At 38.5% G+C, this 19,167-nt stretch overlaps 1 protein-coding gene across 1 annotated transcript in view; it reads left to right on the forward strand.

Moving 5' to 3' along the window:
- Window positions 1-19,167, forward strand: part of RBMS3 (RNA binding motif single stranded interacting protein 3) — a gene marked incomplete at its 5' end in the record, with an annotated part of 630,487 nt that overhangs the window by 534,910 nt on the left and 76,410 nt on the right. The window contains one exon of the mRNA XM_026045493.1: window positions 15,695-15,801. Coding sequence (XP_025901278.1) covers window positions 15,695-15,801 — 107 coding nt within the window. The remainder of the gene's footprint in view (window positions 1-15,694; window positions 15,802-19,167) is intronic.

Consider the following 19,167-nt stretch of genomic DNA (forward strand, 5'->3'; position numbering starts at 1 on the left):
AAAAGAAAAGAAAAAGGGGGATTAGAAAAGAAAACAGGTTGAAAAGCAGACTGGAGGGGTTCTGTTCAGACTCCTGATACAGATGACTTCCTCTGTTCTGAGTCTTCAAACATGGAAGCAATGCTTTGAATAATGTAGCGATACAAAAACGTGTTTAATTTGTTTAATGCACTGCTAGGAAATCTCGGTGGATCTTTGTGTAAAGAACGAGGATGCACAGGCGGCATATTGAAAAYCTTCACTGGAAAAAAATGTGTGTCTTGTTCCTAGTGGAATAGGAACCTGTCAAAAAAAATCCTTTAATTTTAAACTATTAAGTGGTCTTCTTTAGAAAGCTGACCTGTGTTCTCATGCTCTTATGAATGGGGTGGCAGACAGACACTGAGTTCCGTAAGATAAATAACCAAATGGTCACACTGACTTCAACAGATTTATAATAGCTGAGAAAGACAAAAAAAAAAAAAAAAAAGGCARTTTAATTCGTCATTCAGAGAAACTTCGAGTAAATTAATATAGCCCCAAAGATACACTTAGAATAATTGATATATGAACCTGTTATGTAGTAAGGATTTTTTTTGCGGGGGGAAATCAACCGTGGGCTGTGATAGTCACTAATACTAAAATGAGTTTATTGTAGTATTTGCTCATTACTTCTCTTCCTTTACAAATGAGATTTTTTTGTATGTTGTATTATACATATTCCTACACGTCTCCCTACCTCTAACCATTTTTTTCCCGTGTTGTAAAAATGTACAGGATGCAATTAGCCTTTGTTCAGGATTATCTCTGTGATCTGACCAATCATCAATTAGCTAACAAATCTTGGCAGTAGACTAACATTTGTGAGTCAGCGTATGACACAAGAATAGAGACCTACTTAAGCTGGACTGTCTTGTTTTGTCCCCATCCAAGTTTTCTTTCATGTGGCAGGGTGTTTTAAAGGTTCACGTGAACAGAATGACCATTAAAATTTGTGTTGTAGTTTAGAAACTGGAGACAGTGCATGGTAAAAAGTAGAACATGAAAAAAGAAAGTTAAGTATATGGGTTGATTTTTCTTCTGCACTATCCCAGGTTCTGTCTTTGTTTTATAATATCATATATTATGCAAGTAGCAGAGCTTCTGGTCATGCAAAAAGAAAAAAAATCTAGAAAATAGATTTTGTATCAGAATTGGAAATGAAATGAAAAATAATGAGAAAATAAATTAGGTTAAAAGGCCGGAAAACCTATTAGAAACTCTATGTTTATGTATTATCTAGCGAATCAAATGTCAGGGGAAGACATTTGTGAAATAATTATCAATCATTTAAAACCAAAAGGAAACAAAAAGCAGAAGCCTTCATTTTTGTATTTCAGGGGCTGTATCTGGGCTTCTAAATCTATCAATAAAGCAATTACTTAGCATTATTCTGATTTGGAAAGATGCTGAACAGTTGCAGCGTCCATTGTGGTTGCACTGTCAACAGCTTTGCTGGAGGTCTTAGTTCCCCAGCCATGTTTCCCTGTTCATGGGCAGCAGGTTGTTGCTAAAATGAGGGGTTTTATTCACATGTGGAGGAGAAAAGAATGTTGAAATCTCATCCAGCCGAGTTGTCAAAGCCATAATATGCCAGCTAAACAGTCCTGAGATTAAATGTGGAGTGAGATCTGCCATTAGGAGTGGCCCTTGCCAACGGGAAATTGGACTTTACGAAGAAGAATATTGATTGGGTAACAGTGAGGCAATAAATAAAGAGAAAAACATGACTATTCTGTTTTCCCTTGGAGTTTCTTTTACACATAAATTCAGATTTGTGTGTGCTGTTGTCTAAGACTTCAGCATCTTGAGCTGTCTCTTCGCTTTTGCCTAAGACTGTGTTTAACATTGGGATGTAGCGGGAAAATCCTTGAGGTTTGCAAAGACAGGCATATTTTGGGTAGTCAACTGGATTTTCCTCTTCTTGAAATCAGGCTTCAAAACTTCTTAAAAAAGAAAACTGAGATCTATATTTAGCTAAATTAAATTATACTAAGTAKAGACTTATTTCTGTCTGTTCTCACAATAGCATCATCTTCGGCTTTATGGGAGTCTGGCAGTGACRTGAGTGCAACCTATGAAGGGACATTGCCCTCTAGGGATGTAGGACTGTGAGCTGGGAATTGCTAACTGTTACAGTGAATAACACTTACAGTTCTGTATTTGGCACCTTTTGAAAGATACCTGGTAACATGCACAAATATGTATGTATGTATGCATACAAACTCACAGAAAAATGTATATATGTTTACCTAGAATGGCATCACATCCTTATTATCTTTACAAGCTGGGTTTTARTGGGCAATGTAGAATGGTGCATTTTAGTGAGTTGATGGTGGCGTAGGAAGCTTGAATTGATATCTTCCCTTAAATAGAGCACATTAAAAATGAGACTGAGAAAACAAGGTACCTAGGCAAAGCTCTTTGAAGTGAGTCTTGTGAATAAATCACTTTGCAAACTACTCCGGAGAGCTGCACATAATTCCTTTCCGTGCCCATATAACGTTGCATCAACGTGCAGTATCCCTGTGCTGCGGTTCCTGCGTGGGTGAAACAGAAAATACTCCGCTGCCTACTGGGAAAGTGGATTCGCAAGTGCTGKGGAGGTGTTTGCAAACAAAGTCAGGGATGAGCACCATAAAAACCCTTAGTAAGTGCACAGAAAGTGGTAGYGGATTTTGCTTTGGAGGAGCGTGACATGGCACAGCCTGAGAACGGCGCTGGAGCAAAATACGAGTGTGCTTGTACTCCAGTGCTGAAACTCCAGTATAGGTTGTGCATTTAAAACGTGAAGACTTCTTCAGCATGAGAAGAGTCCCCTACAAAGGAATTATGAAACGTGAGTAAGAGAGAGGGGATTAAACCTGAAATAATGCTATGTTTGTTTCATCTGTTATGTAAACACATTAAGAATTAATAATAGAAGCAAGCTCGGATGGTTCAATTTGACCATTTCCAATTTAAAAAATACATATATTTTAGTGTTGTAAAGCAGGTCTTTCCAGAGCAAATGTGCAGCTTTTTCCTAGCTTGGCACAAGGGCACCCTAAAGCCAGACCCTTTGCCCACATGCACTGTCAATCCTTGCTGAACCAGGGACAGATCCAGACCAGGTGCAAACTGGCTGGGCTGAGCACTACATTACTGTGGTTGTATCACATCACATGTGTTTGTATTCCTGTCCAGGAAATCACAGCTAGAAAAGTAATAATAATAATTATTATTATCATAATAATTATAATAATAATAATAGTAAAAAGCCCAGTGCACATACCATACAGCTGTAAGTTTCCAGGAAGTCTAATATTGCCCTGTCCCACTGGATGCCCAATTGGATGGATGTGCAGTCATGATATGGCACGTGTCCAATAGTCCAGTTGTCTGAGAACCTCAGACAAAAGTGGAGACGAAGAACGTAACGTTTTTCATGCTTTGCCCTACTAGCAAGTCCATGCTGGCCTATTCAATGGCCTATCTTCCACCCTTGGCATGGGGTCTTAACAGCAGTGATCCTTTTTTATCTCCAGCCTGAGAAGTTCCTACTTCTCAGTGCAGAGCTGAGTTTTAAAGCCTGAGGCTCTGTCCTCCCCATTGGTGCCAGCCCAAGAAGAGGAGTTGAGCTGCATACAAATAACAAATGTGCCCGAGCGGCAGCCTTCTTCATCGTTTGTTGCTGGTTCTTTTAGGAGCAAGATTCAGCTGGGCTTGGGTTGCTTCTTCCATTCCCCTCCTCCAAGCAACTCTTAAGGCCAGAAATAAATCCATCATTTTGGGAGGTAGAAAACAAATCTCATAAGGCAGTACAGTATTACCCTGTTGGGTTAATGGCYTGGCACTAAAACTGGCTTCAGAGAATGGCGTTTTATGCGTCTGGAGCTTTTCATGCGTGTGTGTGGAGATCCCAGCTGAAGCTTTTGGAGAAAATTTTAAAACTTCAAGTAGTGTTCATGTCTCATTGTTAATTCTTTACCTAATCCATGATAGGCATTTTGAACATCTARCCTTGATTGCTCTTCTGACCATCCTCAGGACTGTGGGATTTTTTTTTTTCCTGTTCTKGGTCATGCAAAGGAGCGGTGCTGAGCTGCCCTTCTTGTGGCAGAAAGAAAGCCTGGAGGTCTCTACTAGGCCTGTCACATTCCTCAAAATGGAAAAAGTTGTTTCCCTTTAATTCTTACTCTACTGTGTTGTCTTCAAGTTTTATTAGCAACGTGGAGGATTCTTTGTTCTCAGTCTCCKGGGAAATATTAAATTGTAAGCAATAAAGCTGGCAAAAAGAAGAGAAAAGAAAAGAAAAAGGAAAATAAAAGAAAGCTGAGAGCCATATTAGCATCTCTGTTAACAGCACTGAAAAAATATGATCATGTTTGCAACGGACTCTTATTAAGCTGGTGGAAATTGCAACCAGAGGTCATTCACTTAGTCACTGGCAGCAGAATGTTGTCACTCCCTGCTGGCTGATTCATGAAATCATTTGCTCTGAGGAAAATTGCAGCTTCCCATCAGCTGGAGCAAGCTCTGGTCAGGCTGGATGCGGGTGTTGCCGTGCGCTTGTGATCCCGCTTGGAAGGCAAAGCCAGCCTGCTGCCCACAGAAGAAGGTGCCACCCASGAAGGGATTGAAACCTTGACGAATGGTGGGATTCGAGTGTCAGAGGCTCCTGTTAGTGTTCCTCATAATGTAATTTATTTGTTCTTGCTTTTTCATCTACCGTGTAGTCAGCTCTAATTTTATCTCCTGTTGCACATGTGTTGGATTTGCTGTAGACTTTTGAGATAACTTTAAAAACTGACTTTGACAACAGAGGCTTGGTTTTTTTTGTGTGTAGGGGAACTCGGTAGTCTCCTCAGTTCCAGTCATGTTTTGATGCCATACAGGTACACTGATGTCATCTTAAAGGATTCCTGAGAAGGCAGCAGAACAGATCTTCAGTCAATCTTTTTAAATAAAATCACGGGTTTTGTAGTCTACTGAAATTCTGTTGCYGGTAAGCAGTGACATAAATTTAGCTCATCTGTTTATTTTTTCAGTTATGATGTTTTCTTGCTGCAGTCCTTTTACTTGTGAAGGCCTGTTGTCATCACACAGAAATGGCTAAGGACATCAGTTGCATATGCTTATGCGTGAAACTAGAATGCTTTCAAGAGAAATGMAGAAGTAATCCTCTCCCTTCTTTCTGTGTTTTTATTTTCCTAGTTCTACATCACTTTTTCACATATTCTTCCTTGTTGTGCTTGGTTTGCTCCTGTTTTTATTATACCAGTATGTTTGGCTGAAATAGTAGAGGGCAGAGGATTTTTTGTTTTTCCTTTCTCTTTTTAACATTTAAATCAGATTCTTCATCTAGTTTTTAGACTCATGGCAAAGTAGCATGACTTTCATACAACACCCAAAATATGAGTTACATGGAGTCCAAGCAGATCAGGCCATTGCTCAGCTGGGAGCTATGCTCTTAAGAATTGTGGGTAGTTTGAGTAGTTTGAGGGTTGTCTATTTAATATTCCAGGGAAAGTTCCCTTTTCCGTCTCTTTGGTTACATGTTGCTGTTGAACTCTTCTGTTTTGGGCTGTTTTCCAGAAGAATATGGTAGAGCAGCGAGTGCAGTTGTGGCTACCCAGTAATTTTGCTGTCCAAGGTGTTTAAAGGGATCTGRATATTCTCTCCCACGGCGAAATGCTCTCCCGCCTTTAAGAATCAGCCAGTCCCAGGTCTTATAAAGACTTTTTGCTGTGTAACCCATACCTGACCAGTCCAGGCACTTTTAAAGGTATTCTTGCATTTAAGTGAGGGAACTAGTCATGGCTGTGCGATGTTACAGCACACCGGCTTATTTTAGGATATATACATTGTGTGTATCAAGGGTATGCAGAGGAATATGATGGAAGAAGGGCAATAATAATAAAAAGGATTTTCCCTTTAGCTTTCTCTTCTTTCTCACAGTTGTGGCAAAATTATATTGCTCAGTTATGGTTCAGATTACAAATGGTTAGAGTTTTTGCTTCCACAGCCAGGAATCGTTGTTGGAATGTGTGCTAATTAGAACTGATTTAAATAGAGGGGTTTTCATTCAGCAGTCTGAGGGAAAAGAAGAGTATTTCTGAATATTTTTTTAACTGTTGAACAGACCAATGCCTGATTAGAAATTGAGATTAGTTTTTCATTTACACAGGACTGTTTCTTGCAGGTACACAAATCAGTGCTTTTAGGAATATGCTGYTTTATGTGTTATACTGACAGGGTCGGATTGCTGCTTTAACCATGCCCATACTTACTCTGCCAAAAATTGGTCTTCCCATCAGAAGATGTTCTCTACTGCTAGCTCTCAACAGGCTATGAGTAGAACTGCAAATAATGGAGACATTGTATGTTTGCTCACTTAACTTTTTTATCGCAATGACCCTTCACAGAGACACAACAGATGTTTTTCCCCATGATCTGTAAACAAAATGTAGTATTCAAACGTGCATGTCTAAATCAAATAAGCTAATGGTCATAAGAGAAGCATTTTTCCCCCATGTAGTTCAACACCAGGTTGCATAAGCTCTTCTGCACATTAATGGTATACATATGTTGGAGTGTGAGCCGGGGATGCCGAGGCTCGACCGTAATTAGTCGAAAATAAATGTCTGTGTACAGCAATCATTGTTATGCTGGTGGAACAAAATCACTGTATTGACATAAGACATTTGGCCAGGTTTCCTTGTTTGTATTGAAAACATGTGTGAAATGAATTTTCTGTTCTTCATAGTACTAGTTCTAGCAGTGTCACACAGACAAGGAATAATGTGATGATAACATACCTGTTTATATAAATAAATGCTAATTAAATAGGTACATGAAATAGCCTTATGTTAAGGGAACAAAAATTAATTCTTTTTACTGCATAAATTCCAATTGTTTTGTCTCTGGGTTGTCAGTACAAATAAGTTTTTCTTAGTGGGATAATAGCAAAGTCTCAGTGATCGATAACATTAGTTTATGAGAACAGTAAAAATAGATTTTATAGCAGAAGCACAGAGCTATTGTTTTGAGAAGCATCATCGGATAAAAGCGTTGCATTTACTCTTTTCTCACGAGAGTACTAAAGAGAACACTAAAAAGTAAAATGGGTGACCACAGAAGCAAGTAAGGTCACCCATTACCAAGGGTTCATTTTATTTCCATTAGAGGGGAACTAGAAAGCATCTCACACTACTTGTACCTGATTCTCCATTATAAATTACAGTACATGAGATCATTTAAAAGTCGCTGAGCCCTTCAGATAGAACTGACTTTGTTGCTGTCCCTTAATAATTGAACAGTAAGAAATACAAGATCTCCATTTTCAGCCAAACAAAATAGCTTCTGAGAATATGGGAGGGGGCAAAGAGGTGTACAGAGCACATTCTCCTTAAAAGCTCATAGGGCAGTCTCAGATGGGACTTAAGCAGTGGTTTGGGGCTCACATTTAGAGGATGATTTTTTTTTTTTTTTTCACTTCCTCTAGCTGCAAATTGTAGAATCGTGGGACCACAGCTTAAGCTATAGGTAGAAGCTATAGCATGGTATAAATTGGGGCAGTAGCAGGTAAGTTGTACATGGTTATGAAGTGCACCATTGAAGCGCTGGTACGACCTAGTTAAACAAATGGTTCAACCCAGCTGTCCTCTAGCACCTTCTGCAGCCTGTGGACGTGGAGCTTTCWTGCTTCCCTGCTATGACTCTCAGCACAGTGAGGCACCGCAGCCTCGATGTGTGTGTGCGTTGCAGTAAACTGGCTCTGGATGAAAGGCCAGAGGTGGTCTTGACTTTCTTTGCATATTATTACTAATACAAAGAGATTGCAGTTTTAAGGACTCAGTAAAACAGCAACAAACGTAATTTTGAGTGTTGGCACTGAGAGAAAACAGAGAGGAGGGAAGAGAAGAAGAGAAAGCRAATTTCCTTCAAAGAGATTTCAACACAACGTCTGTGTTATTTACTGTGCAAAGCATAGGCTGGGAGTCTGTACTAAAAATGATTATGTTTGTTCCTTGTCATACATGGCAGACTGTGTGCCTGTATGATCAGCCATGGCCTAGGAATTCACAATAAGAAATAGTTAATGAAATCATTTTAAAATGTTTTCAGGTGTAGTTTTTAAGTTTGACATTATTTCTTTTCACTTGGAGAAATCAACTGCTACCCAAATATATGAAGTTTGATGAGCCTCTGCAGCAGTAGTTATACAAGAAGCCAAACATACAGGAGCAGTTAAACAAAAAAGAAAAAAGAAATTAAGAAAAAAAAATCATGAATGCCAGAATATAATCATCATCTGCAAAATATAGTATTGTTGTTCTTCAGAAACCATCATGCTAGCCAACTGTTGTCCCTGCGCAAAAACTCTTGACGGGAACCTGCTGCATTATCCCATCTTTACTCAACTGATTTTGTGCAAAATATCCAGAAGGGATATGTAAGATGTTTTATTTTCAGTATTTTGCTTAGCGATTCTGTCTTGAAACAGTAAAGTGGAGCTCTGGAACACAGAGTCCACACAGAAAGTCTCCAAACGTGACAAGTAGAGCAGATGTTTCTCGAGCACTTGCTCTTTAACAGTGCTGATTAAGCAGCATGGGGCATTGCTGAGAACAGAACAGAACTAACTAAAAACATTTTCTATCTAATTGTTTCAAAATTTATTTATTATCTGCCTCAGAGATAATATGTAAAGTGCTTTCAAAGACTTGTAGCCAATACTATTCTTCAAAATATGGTACTGTTTCAATTTTTGAGTACATGGGGGCTATTCCATGTACTCAAGAGTGAGTGAGGCAAGAATCCAAAAGGAATCTGTCATAGTATTTTTGCAGACACTAATAACAGAGCCAAATTCCAGGTTATATAACTGTAGTTGGCACGTTAGAACAGTATGCCTGAACTTTCTGTTGGCTATAGATCCTAYGCTAAAGTACTATCAAACGGAGGTTTAGGGTTGATGGAATGATTTCTACAAACAGTCATTCAGCAAAAGGGCATCCTCTTTTGCTGTAAATGCTCTTTAAGGGATTTAAAAATCAAAAACCAAATCACTACTCAAAGTCCCCTACTTCTCTTTTATCCACTTGTGAAAAGCTGTCATATCAGTGGGCACAAAGGATGAATTATAGCTTTTATTTTTCAGCTTTCTGAAAGTTGACCCCTCGTAGGAGGGACCATTACTCGATCATCAAGTTTGGAAGCTGCTTTCCCTAGCAAAATACACAGCCCTGACTCTTCTCGTGCTAAGTTACCTAAAAATCTGCATTTGACTTCACAGGAGTTGCTTTGAATTTGTAGTTATATTAGTTTGAATGGAGTTTCCAGCCCTTATAAAATGGTAACTTCACCCACTGGATAGATATTAAGACAACAGATGTTAAGGCTGTACTGTTAATTCAAGAATAACATTAAACATAACAATAAAGTGGCTAGAAAAGGAGCTGCTGTGCTCTGAAATCTCTTCTATTGAATGGCACTGGGCTGGTGCCAAAATCTATATCAGTACTTTCAGCAGAAGTACTTAACAGTAAAGATCTTTTTACATTCAGGTCATTTCATTTACACTCCAAAGCCCACTGAAGGYACTGAGTCTCTCTCTAACTTCTGTGAGCTCAGGTTTTGACCTTTTCTTTAAAATAAAGGGAAAATCTAATATTATGGGGTATGGGGTATTAATTAGTTATTGATTAATAAAGTTAACTAATGAACTTAATTCTGCTCTGGATATTCCTCATCCATTTAGGTTCTTCTACAGGAAGCMAACACAATAACTGGTTGAGAAGTGGAGTCTGTTAAAATCGAAGTCCACTGTTCTATTATTTCATTGTAGCAGTGCTTTAATTTCATTTCAGCTTCACTATTTTGACTTCATTTTATTTCAGCTTCCATATCATATTAAATCATACTTGTATTCTTATGTCCATAAAATAATGTATCTAGTTACTATTTTGCATCATAATGGTTTCCAATAACAGCACCTTCGGTATGGAAGACTTAAAAGACCTGAATCAGACACTTTAAGAAATGATACTGGATTTCTGTTGGAAATTTTAAAAATACATTGTTTTAAATGAAAAAAAACCCTTAGCACATTGCAATTTCTCATAGAAAGGTAGCTGTTGTTTCTGACCAGTTCTAACAAATCTTCTGGGGCAGTTTCTACAATGGTATGATTAAGTATGTTTTTTTCATTTTCCTATAAAGTAGATGGAGTGTTTCCATTGATTTCAACAAGATCTGGACTGCACTTGGCAGTTGGCATACTTTTTCTGCAACATATGCATACAATTAACCTGTTCTAAATAATTGGTGTTTCATAAATTAGGAGCACTAACTTTACACTTGACATGCTATTTCTCCTCTGGGATTTACTTTCCTTTTCTAATATATTCTTGCTTTTCAGAAATAATTATTATTCAAAAAAGATGAAAAGATTGTATCCCATTTCTGAAGACAGAGGTGAACTAGAGATAATTACTTAAGATATAATACAGTTTATCAGAAGTAAATCATTTTTTTTTTTTACATCTGTAGCCGAACAGATGTTTGCTTTCTAATTGTTGCTTTGGGGTACTTTTCTGTTACATAAAGATGCTTCTCCATTTTCTGTTTCTGTATAGTGAAAGTAGTATATTGTAGAAACCAAATCCACTGTTAACTCACTGCTCTGCTTTCATAATCAGCTGTGTAAAAGTCAGTGGGATAACATACAACTAAATTTATCTGTAAACCTGGAAGACTGAGACAARTATGCTGTGTGTTACTGGATCTTGTTTCTGTAATTCAAAAGACATCATCTTCTATAGTGACTTATTTACAGACGCTTGTGTCAAAACTCTGTCTCATATCRGAAGACTGGGCAGTAAGGAATGATCAAACATATAACAGTGTGCTTTCGTTTTACCTTTATGTGTATATGTTAGCATCCATAATCATGCATACAGTAGCATGAATTCTTGGGACAAAATCTGTTAYTTCATAAGGATCAACTCTTCAAGTTACTCCATACAGGAAAGGATGATGTATTTGTTTGCCTGATTACTTGAAATTTCCTTACTCAGCTAGTGCCCTCTGTCCTCCCATGTCCTTTTTGTCCTTTCAAGTTAGATTGTCTTTTGAAATTCTTAGTCTTAATTTCCAAGAGCAGAATAGCTACAGTTTTGTTTTAAATCTTTCCTGAAGAGTTACTTATTCAATACTTTGAGATAAATAAGTATTAAAATCTAATTTAAAATCTACTATGGATGACCCAGTCCCAGTGAGTATATCCATATGAGTCCAGTTGTGTTATGGGAACATTACTTTGTTCTGTTCTGCCATGATCCGAGAGTTTATTAATCCAACTTTCTCGTATTATACATTTTGAAAAAGCTCATTGTCTGCACAGTGATGGTTTGGTGATATAACAGTGATTTGTTCGTTATTGTTCTTCACATTAACAAAATGAAGGGATTTAATGCATGAATGGTCACAATGCATTTGTTGCTGGACTGTCTGCTACAACTGTTATCTTTATTTTTGCCCAAGATAACAAGAAGAGATTAATCTCTTCCTGACATGCTGAGAAGTATTATGTCTTCAAAAATGCTCATATTAAAAACAGCTGAAATACAGTACCTAGTTTTTATATAAGTAATTCTTTCTATTGCTATACAACTGTGAATAAAAAAATGTGGAGGACACTCATTCCTCAGCAACATCTAACAATAAAAGAAGTATCAGAACACCTGAGAAAGATCCACTAAGGCACCCAAATCTTCCTCCTTTTATCTGCCTTATTTCTTTATGAAGCACATATTCATGAATATATACATTTTTGCATATGTAGAAGTTCAAGTCTACTTGCTTTCAGATAAATTAAAGAGTAAGTTACATTTGGTAACTTGTTAGGTTTTTKTTGTTGTTGTTGAATTTCCAATTTAATTGAAGTTGTATTCCTGACACAAAACATTTTGAAGCCTGCAAGATTTGGAAAAAAAGGGCACTGTTATTCCCATCTCCTTCCATCYAAAGGTTTTGTCCCATTCCAAATACCAGCATTTCCTTTAGGTGAGGTTACAGCCTTCTGGTTGCTCTGTGCTGTCTGCCTGACCAGCCTGTCTCCCTAACGTCGTGGAGCAGACACAGCTGGTCTCCTAAGGGAGCTCCAACAGTACCRACAGGCCTCATTGACCTAACACACGTCTCTCTCCTTCACCTTCACTGAACTCTTAGAGGAAACTCRGGGTCTTATTGTAGAGAGATGGGGTTTTAGCCATTTATTTCCATGGGAACAGAATTTGAACACCAGCAACGGCTGCCCTCTTCTAGAGCAACCCCAAGTGTCTTGGCAAATGYGGTTTAAAAGCACTCTCAGTTTGATCCTGCTTCCTTCCCAGCACTGAAACTCAAGTTCAGGCCTACTTGTCTTATTAACTCGAGCAGACCATAGATGGGAACTACAGCAGGCATTTAGTGTTTTTTTTTCTGTGAAAATTAGATTATGGCTTAATGAGACATAATTTCAGGCTAAGTTTGTGATTTTTTCTTAATATTTGTGTTTGTTACTGTCAGGTAGAAGTCAAAGAAATAGCAGAACCTTCTGTTTTGAAGAGTTGGAATGGAATAGCTTGAAATTTGTCTTGAGCAAATAGTTTCTCACTTCTCTGAGAGGAAGATACCAACAGCAAATTTTCCGGATGTAGCATGTTCCATGTAATCCAGATGATTTTGAATTCAGAATATGAACATTTACAGATATCCAAATTATATTTTTTTAATAAGTCAGCAGTAGAATGGCTGAGAAAAGAGGCTAGGACATGGGCATTTATTTTCAGTCTGTAATTTCATATAGAAGAAAAACAGAACAGTAAACATTGTGGTCCTAAATTCAGAGGAATCTGTTTAGAAAGGAAGAATGTAAAAACAGATACAGTTCAAAAGATTCCTGCTTTTTTTCTTCTTGTTTTTTTTGTAAATATTTGGGATAAAATATCCTCTTTCTTTTGCAGTTATTTGATATTATTCACATAATGTTCATGTAGCTTGAATAGTTCCTAAGTATTTTCTTTCTGAATTGATAACCATAACACCTGATTGTGATTTTTTCTTTCTTTGTCTGAAGTAAATTTTACTATCTTTAAAGCACCACTGACTTTTCTTGAAACCATTCAAAAAGAATTCCACTTAGAAATAATTTTGCTGATATAGCGGGAGACGATATGTTCTTTCCAGTACCTTATGTAGTTATGTATTTGTTCAGTAGGATTGATTACACTCATGTTAAGTATTCATGTGCCTCTGATCTTGCAAAGCCTAGAGAGCTTTCCTTTCAAAGGATTTCAAGAGGGGCTGAAGTACACGGGAAATCTGAGACCTTTTGTGTACTTGGATCAGAGAAGCATGTTTGAACTCCTAAGATTCTGTCACTCTCTATCATATGACTTGAAAGAATGAAGAATATTGATTTGTTTTCTCTACATTTTGAAAACTCCTTACAGTTTGCTGTAGAGGAATCTGCCTGCGAAGGGCGTAGTCTCTTGTCCTTTTTCCATCCCCCTCCATACCTTCTGAGAAGTCAGCACAACTCTTTTCCAATTTATATCTAGATGGAGAGCAAAGCTGTTTCACAGGTCTCTTCAGTGGTGTGTAATAGTTCCTTCTCCACCCGCTTTAGCAAGACCCAAGCCTAAAAGAGGCTTTCTGATTGCAATGCTAAATGCTAAATAGAAATTGCAACAGCTTCCCATTTGTGGTTGGCTAATATACAGAAAGGATGTGTAGCAAACCATATAATTTACTAGCTTGCTGTACCACATCAGAATATGATGGCTAATAGCACATGTGTGTGTTAGCAGATGATCACGGCATGTGTGGATGTGCAACATTCAGAGTGAGTTTTGCCTGCTTCTCCTAATGCAATCACATGTTGCTTGAGAGTTGTGCAGCTCAGAACCAAAGGCTTTTGAAGCTTCAAATGTGACATTTATTAGGTCCTTCTCTAATGCTCTCTTAGCACCGGCTCCTCCCTCGCAGTCATATCAAAGTGAATTTTAAGTAACTGCTTTGAAATCATGCAGCATTGCGCAATTGAGTAAAACTAGTGAAAGTGCAGGGTAATCAGCACTGTAAAATCTCTCCATCTGCAGAGAGAATCTCCACAGCCACCTGGATGCTTTTAAACCCTCATTATTTTAAATTTAAAGTGGTTGGCTGCACCTCGCTTCTACCAAAATCGGATGCAATAATCCAAGGCAGAGGTGGGGAAAGACATTGGGGGTCACACAGCTAACTTTCTGCCAATAATAGGTTCTTCCCTGGAGTTCACTTTCTAGTGACTTTGGAAATTACTTGCCTGGTAAAATGGTAATGAAAAACAAAGCTGTTAAATCTTCAGGAGTGGGCAAAGGGATGCCCTCCCAAAGAGAAATTGTGCTTTTGATACAAGATTCTTCCTGTGCCTACATCCTTGCTTACACTTTTCAAGTGATCACAGTTTTAATTTATAATTTCTGACCTACTTTGAGTTGTAACCAAGAGGTTGATGGAGGTGAGCTAATTTTAATAGTTTATGAAGTTACCTAATCCTTTAAACGAATCATTATTTTTATTCCAAATAAGTAAGCAGCTCAAATTAACCCCGTATTGCATCTTTTCCTTCAAAACTCTTTTATTCTTTCAGTATATTTATGCTCCTGGAAACGGGAAACCACAGAAAAGCTAGATTTCTTCTCTTTCAAAAGCCCCAAAGTTCCTCAAAAAATTCTGATGTGAAATATCATTCTTGGATTTCTTTGAACTACACCATCCATGATTGACYTCTCAGTTGATCTAGGCATCAAAGGCCAAGCCTGACATAATACTTAACAACTAGAATTTGGCCCCAGATTTAGGGAAGAAGCGGCCAATGCCTGCTCCCACCAGCAAGCTCAGTATGGCTTGGGCTGAAAGCTATTTTAGGAGTTGGGTGGATGGGAAAAGACACCAAGTTCCCTTCCTGTTGTAACCAATTGACATGTGCTGGTTTCTTCACAAGAGGCTTGAGACTGAGCTCCCTGTTTGGGTCTGGGGCTCTGCAAATCTGCGCTGTTCGACATGGCACCAGGCTCCACCACTCAGAGACCTCTGTTTGGAGAGGAAAAGAGTTTTCTCAGCTGCCAACTCTCTTAAAAGAAAAGTTAAGAGGAAAAGAAAGCTAATTGAACTGTGCTTGGCAAAAGACTTTATTATATTCCATTTACCCAGATTTTAAAGGATGGAGTGCTAAGAAACACGAAAATAGTGAAAGCACTTATTCCCTAAACAGATTCTTGCAAAGTTTTTACAATAAAGACAGAAAGCTGCTTTAGTAAAGCAGTGTTTATCTTGCACTAATGCTGGTCATGAATATGTGTCTAACTAAGCTGGAACTAATGTCTGACTCCACTATTCCACTATAGCAACTTAACATTCTGCGTAGGCTGATTATTTTTTCAACAATATTTGCTAGATTCTTTTAAGGGCTGCCAGTATATATTTTTTGAAGCTTAGTTAGTAAGAACAGCTGCCAGTGGAGTCAAGGCTAAAAAAGGCAAAAAAATCTGCAGAAGGCAAGATTTTACTTCAAAAGATCTGTATTACAAAGCACTACTGTTGCTGGTATAATCACTTTCTTTGGGGGGGATGCTAATATAGACTGGGTTTCTTGTCTTCACAGCCCCCACTGAGCCTTTGCTGTGCAAATTTGCTGACGGAGGGCAAAAGAAGCGTCAGAATCAAAGCAAATACACGCAGAATGGAAGGCCGTGGCCCAGAGAAGGAGAGGTAAGTGCCACGTGGCAGTTATTTCCCCGGGGCTTGGGCGAAGTGAGCTGCAGACCTGGAGGTCTACCTTGTTGGGCTGTGAAGGAATCAGGTGGCAGACAAAATACAAGAGCTTCAYACAGAAAAAGTGAGGGTTAGGGTGTAAGGGCAGGCAGAGGGAGCCTTGTAGTGATGACCTTGTAATGATGTGTATGGAGTAAAGTCACGGGAAGGGGAATTTCAGAGCTGGGGGTGGAACTTGGCCCTGACACCTGGGGAACTCGCTGTCTGCAACCAGACTTGAACCCAATGAAACTTAGACTTCAACCTTGAAATGAARGATTTATTTACATCTCAGCAATGCAACAACCTTATATTTTATATGTATTTCCTGGGGCTAGAACAGCATCACGGAATGTGGAGGCTGTTACAGAATGGAAAGAGGTACTTGCTCATCTAGATTTATTGTCCGTGCAAAGGGACTGCAAAAGCTTATCTGAGTTGGGATCTTCATTTTGTCCAGTCAAAACAGTTTACAGTAGGCTCGTTTCCATCATGTGCACAAAGTAAAAACAAAACAAAACAAACCAAAAAAAAAAAAAAAACACCAAAAAACAGTTGCTTTCTGCTTAGCTATAAATAGTCTCTTACTGGAGTTTCTTTTCCATGCACTTCTATATCAAATGACTCCAAGTGTGGGTGAAATAAGAAAAGAATTTCTTTGACTCTTCAAGAGTTTATTTTTGTTGAATGTTATTATGGGATAAAGTCACTTGAATAAATGAGGTAAATCTGGTTAGAGTACCTTCTGGTACATTATTATAGTTATGAAGGCAGAAGGACTGACAAATGTTTCCATCCAAAAAAAAAAAAAGTTCTTTGTGTTTATCATTGAGACTACAAAGGAAAAAAAAACTTTGCTCAATTGTGACCCACTACTGTGACCCACTAGAGTAAGTGTTCCTCTCTCCTCTCCTCTCCTCTCCTCTCCTCTCCTCTCCTCTCCCCTTGTTTTGCCTTGCCTTGCCTTCCCTTCTTTTACTTTTCTTTTCCTCTTATTTTCCTTTTCCATTTCTTATCCTTTTCTTCTTTCTTTCCCAAGAGATTTCTGCTATATTTAGTTTTACAAAGCAAAAAAGATTTATTATTTCAAAGTTGGTTGTTTCTAGAGGGTTTTTTGCTTTTCCCTAACTACTTGATTTGGTAGTGGATACTTTTTGGACCATTAGTTGGTGACATATATACTCTAGCACGATTGGTGAGCTCCTAAAACAAACAGAACAGCCTCTTGAAAGCATAAAAATTGCTCCCTTCAGCAAGGTGGTTTGTACACTGTTCCAACAAAAATGCCCCAAAGTATTTTTAGCTCTGTGGACTCAAAGTGCCAGCTTGGCAGCTACATTTGCTACAAGTTTGCAGGAGCCTCCAAAGGTTCATTGCAGTCGTTGACTCAAAAAATGGAGATGTCTGCATAGGARCCATTATGGTTTGTCATGTTAAGGATCTACCAAAGAATGAGCGCTCCAAAAGTGCTTCAAGCAGGAGACTCAGCTCGTAGCATATAAGGCTGTAAAACCAAAGGCATCTAGGAGGTAGTAACAACCCCTCCAAAAGGTCAGTAATCTCTATATTAAACAGCTTTGAAATCCCTGTTTAAATAGTAAATGCTTTTGCAGACGTTATCTCCACTGTTGCATACTTCCTCAAATCAATAAGCAAGCAAACATAAAACTGAAGCCACCAAGCTGCCGTTRCACCTTATGGCCTCAGAGCATGGACTTATTGTACCTTATGCAGTGCATTTGCTGATCTGTCTGCAATGGCTCCTAGTAAGGACTGTAGTATTTGAACTAGAGGCAGAGTATGTTTAGTGTGTTAGTAGTGYAGAAATGCAAAAACTACTGCTCAGTGCTGGGAGACATCATTCCTCCTTGTTTGCAGTCAACTATCAAACTACAAAGCTGCTATCACAATATAATATGCAAACTTGGAAAGATTACAAAAATGGAGGCTCACAAATATTCCAAGCTAGGAATATGCTCTGTAGAAATATGGTTTCTCAGATTTTACTGACTTTTGGATAACATTTTTTTGCACACTGGGTATTTATTACTTGTTCAAGCACAGGAGACAATAATGAATGCTTTTACCAGAAGTCACTTACTCATTAGATTTCTTCTACACTATCATATAATTTTCTTTTTTCCAAACTAAAATCCTTCTGTGGAATTAATCTTACATGCAGTTAAGTTTTCCTACCTCATTGTCCTTGTAAAGACAAGACATGTCTTTAAGTTCTTCTCATTGTAGCAGTGCTCGGGTAACCCTCCTACTATTATTCCCATTCTCACTCTTGGGGAATAGTGAGAAGGAGTTGTTAGGAAGACAAGTGTCATAGGTCTGATTATGGATGAAATCTGAAAATATGCCCTGCATCTGCCCTGTTTCTTGAATTCTTACCCAGAACAGCATTGAAATAGTATCCGAGAGAAGAGTCAGGCCTCCAACTGGAGTGGGCAGAGCAGAAACCCAACAGCTGGGCAGAATGCTTAGAAACACGGGGAAAATGGGAGGAAATTTAGTGGGGAAGAGCAGATTGCCATGGTGTTACCTGCTGTTCTCCAAGTTTTTCTTCTCTTTTATGGAGAGCTTCTATGGAATTTTATAGGAGAAGCTTACCTTTTGTGGTAAAGTTTTCAGGCCACACTACAGAATGCAATAGCAGATTTTATTCCTGCCATACATTTTTGCAGATTGCTTCATAACCATACAGAAGTGCYGTAGCTCTCTGCTAAATTCAGGCTGGCTGGTCCTCCGGCCGAATACAGCCATTGAAATCCTGGCAGCAGTGTAGTTTGGCCTGAAATCATCACTTCAGGGTACAGATAGTCTGTTGAGAGGGGAAAAAAATAAAAAAAGGGCAATTTTTTTTCCCTTTTTTTTTTTTTTTTGCCCATATTTTGTTCTTGCTGTGCTTAGAGAGGCAGCAGAGTGGTCCCAGTGTCTGAATGCAGCGTTTCGCCCCGAGCTGCCCATGGCCCCTGGATGCCCTGCATGTCCCACTGCCTGAGCCAGGGAGCACCATCATCTAGAAAGCAGGACTGATAATTTTAGCTGTTTCCTAATTCTGCTTTGGAATTTGGGTACAGCCAGTTCTGTGCCTTTTAAAGTGAGATCTTTAGGAATATACTGAATTTCTCTTGGGTTTTGTGCATTCTTTTTTTTTTTTTTTTATTTGGTTCTTGTTTACTTGGGGTTTCTATCCAAAGGGTATTTGTAATCAGTGAAGAATGCACAACCCCTTGTAGCATTTTCTAATCCTCATGCTTCCACTCTGCTTTGAAGCCTCGGCAAATATTCAGCAGATTGACTGAGGCATTTGACGGA

This window comes from Nothoprocta perdicaria, unplaced genomic scaffold, assembly GCF_003342845.1.
Source record: "Nothoprocta perdicaria isolate Ctin4 unplaced genomic scaffold, notPer1 scaffold_40, whole genome shotgun sequence".
Lineage (NCBI taxonomy): Eukaryota > Metazoa > Chordata > Aves > Tinamiformes > Tinamidae > Nothoprocta > Nothoprocta perdicaria.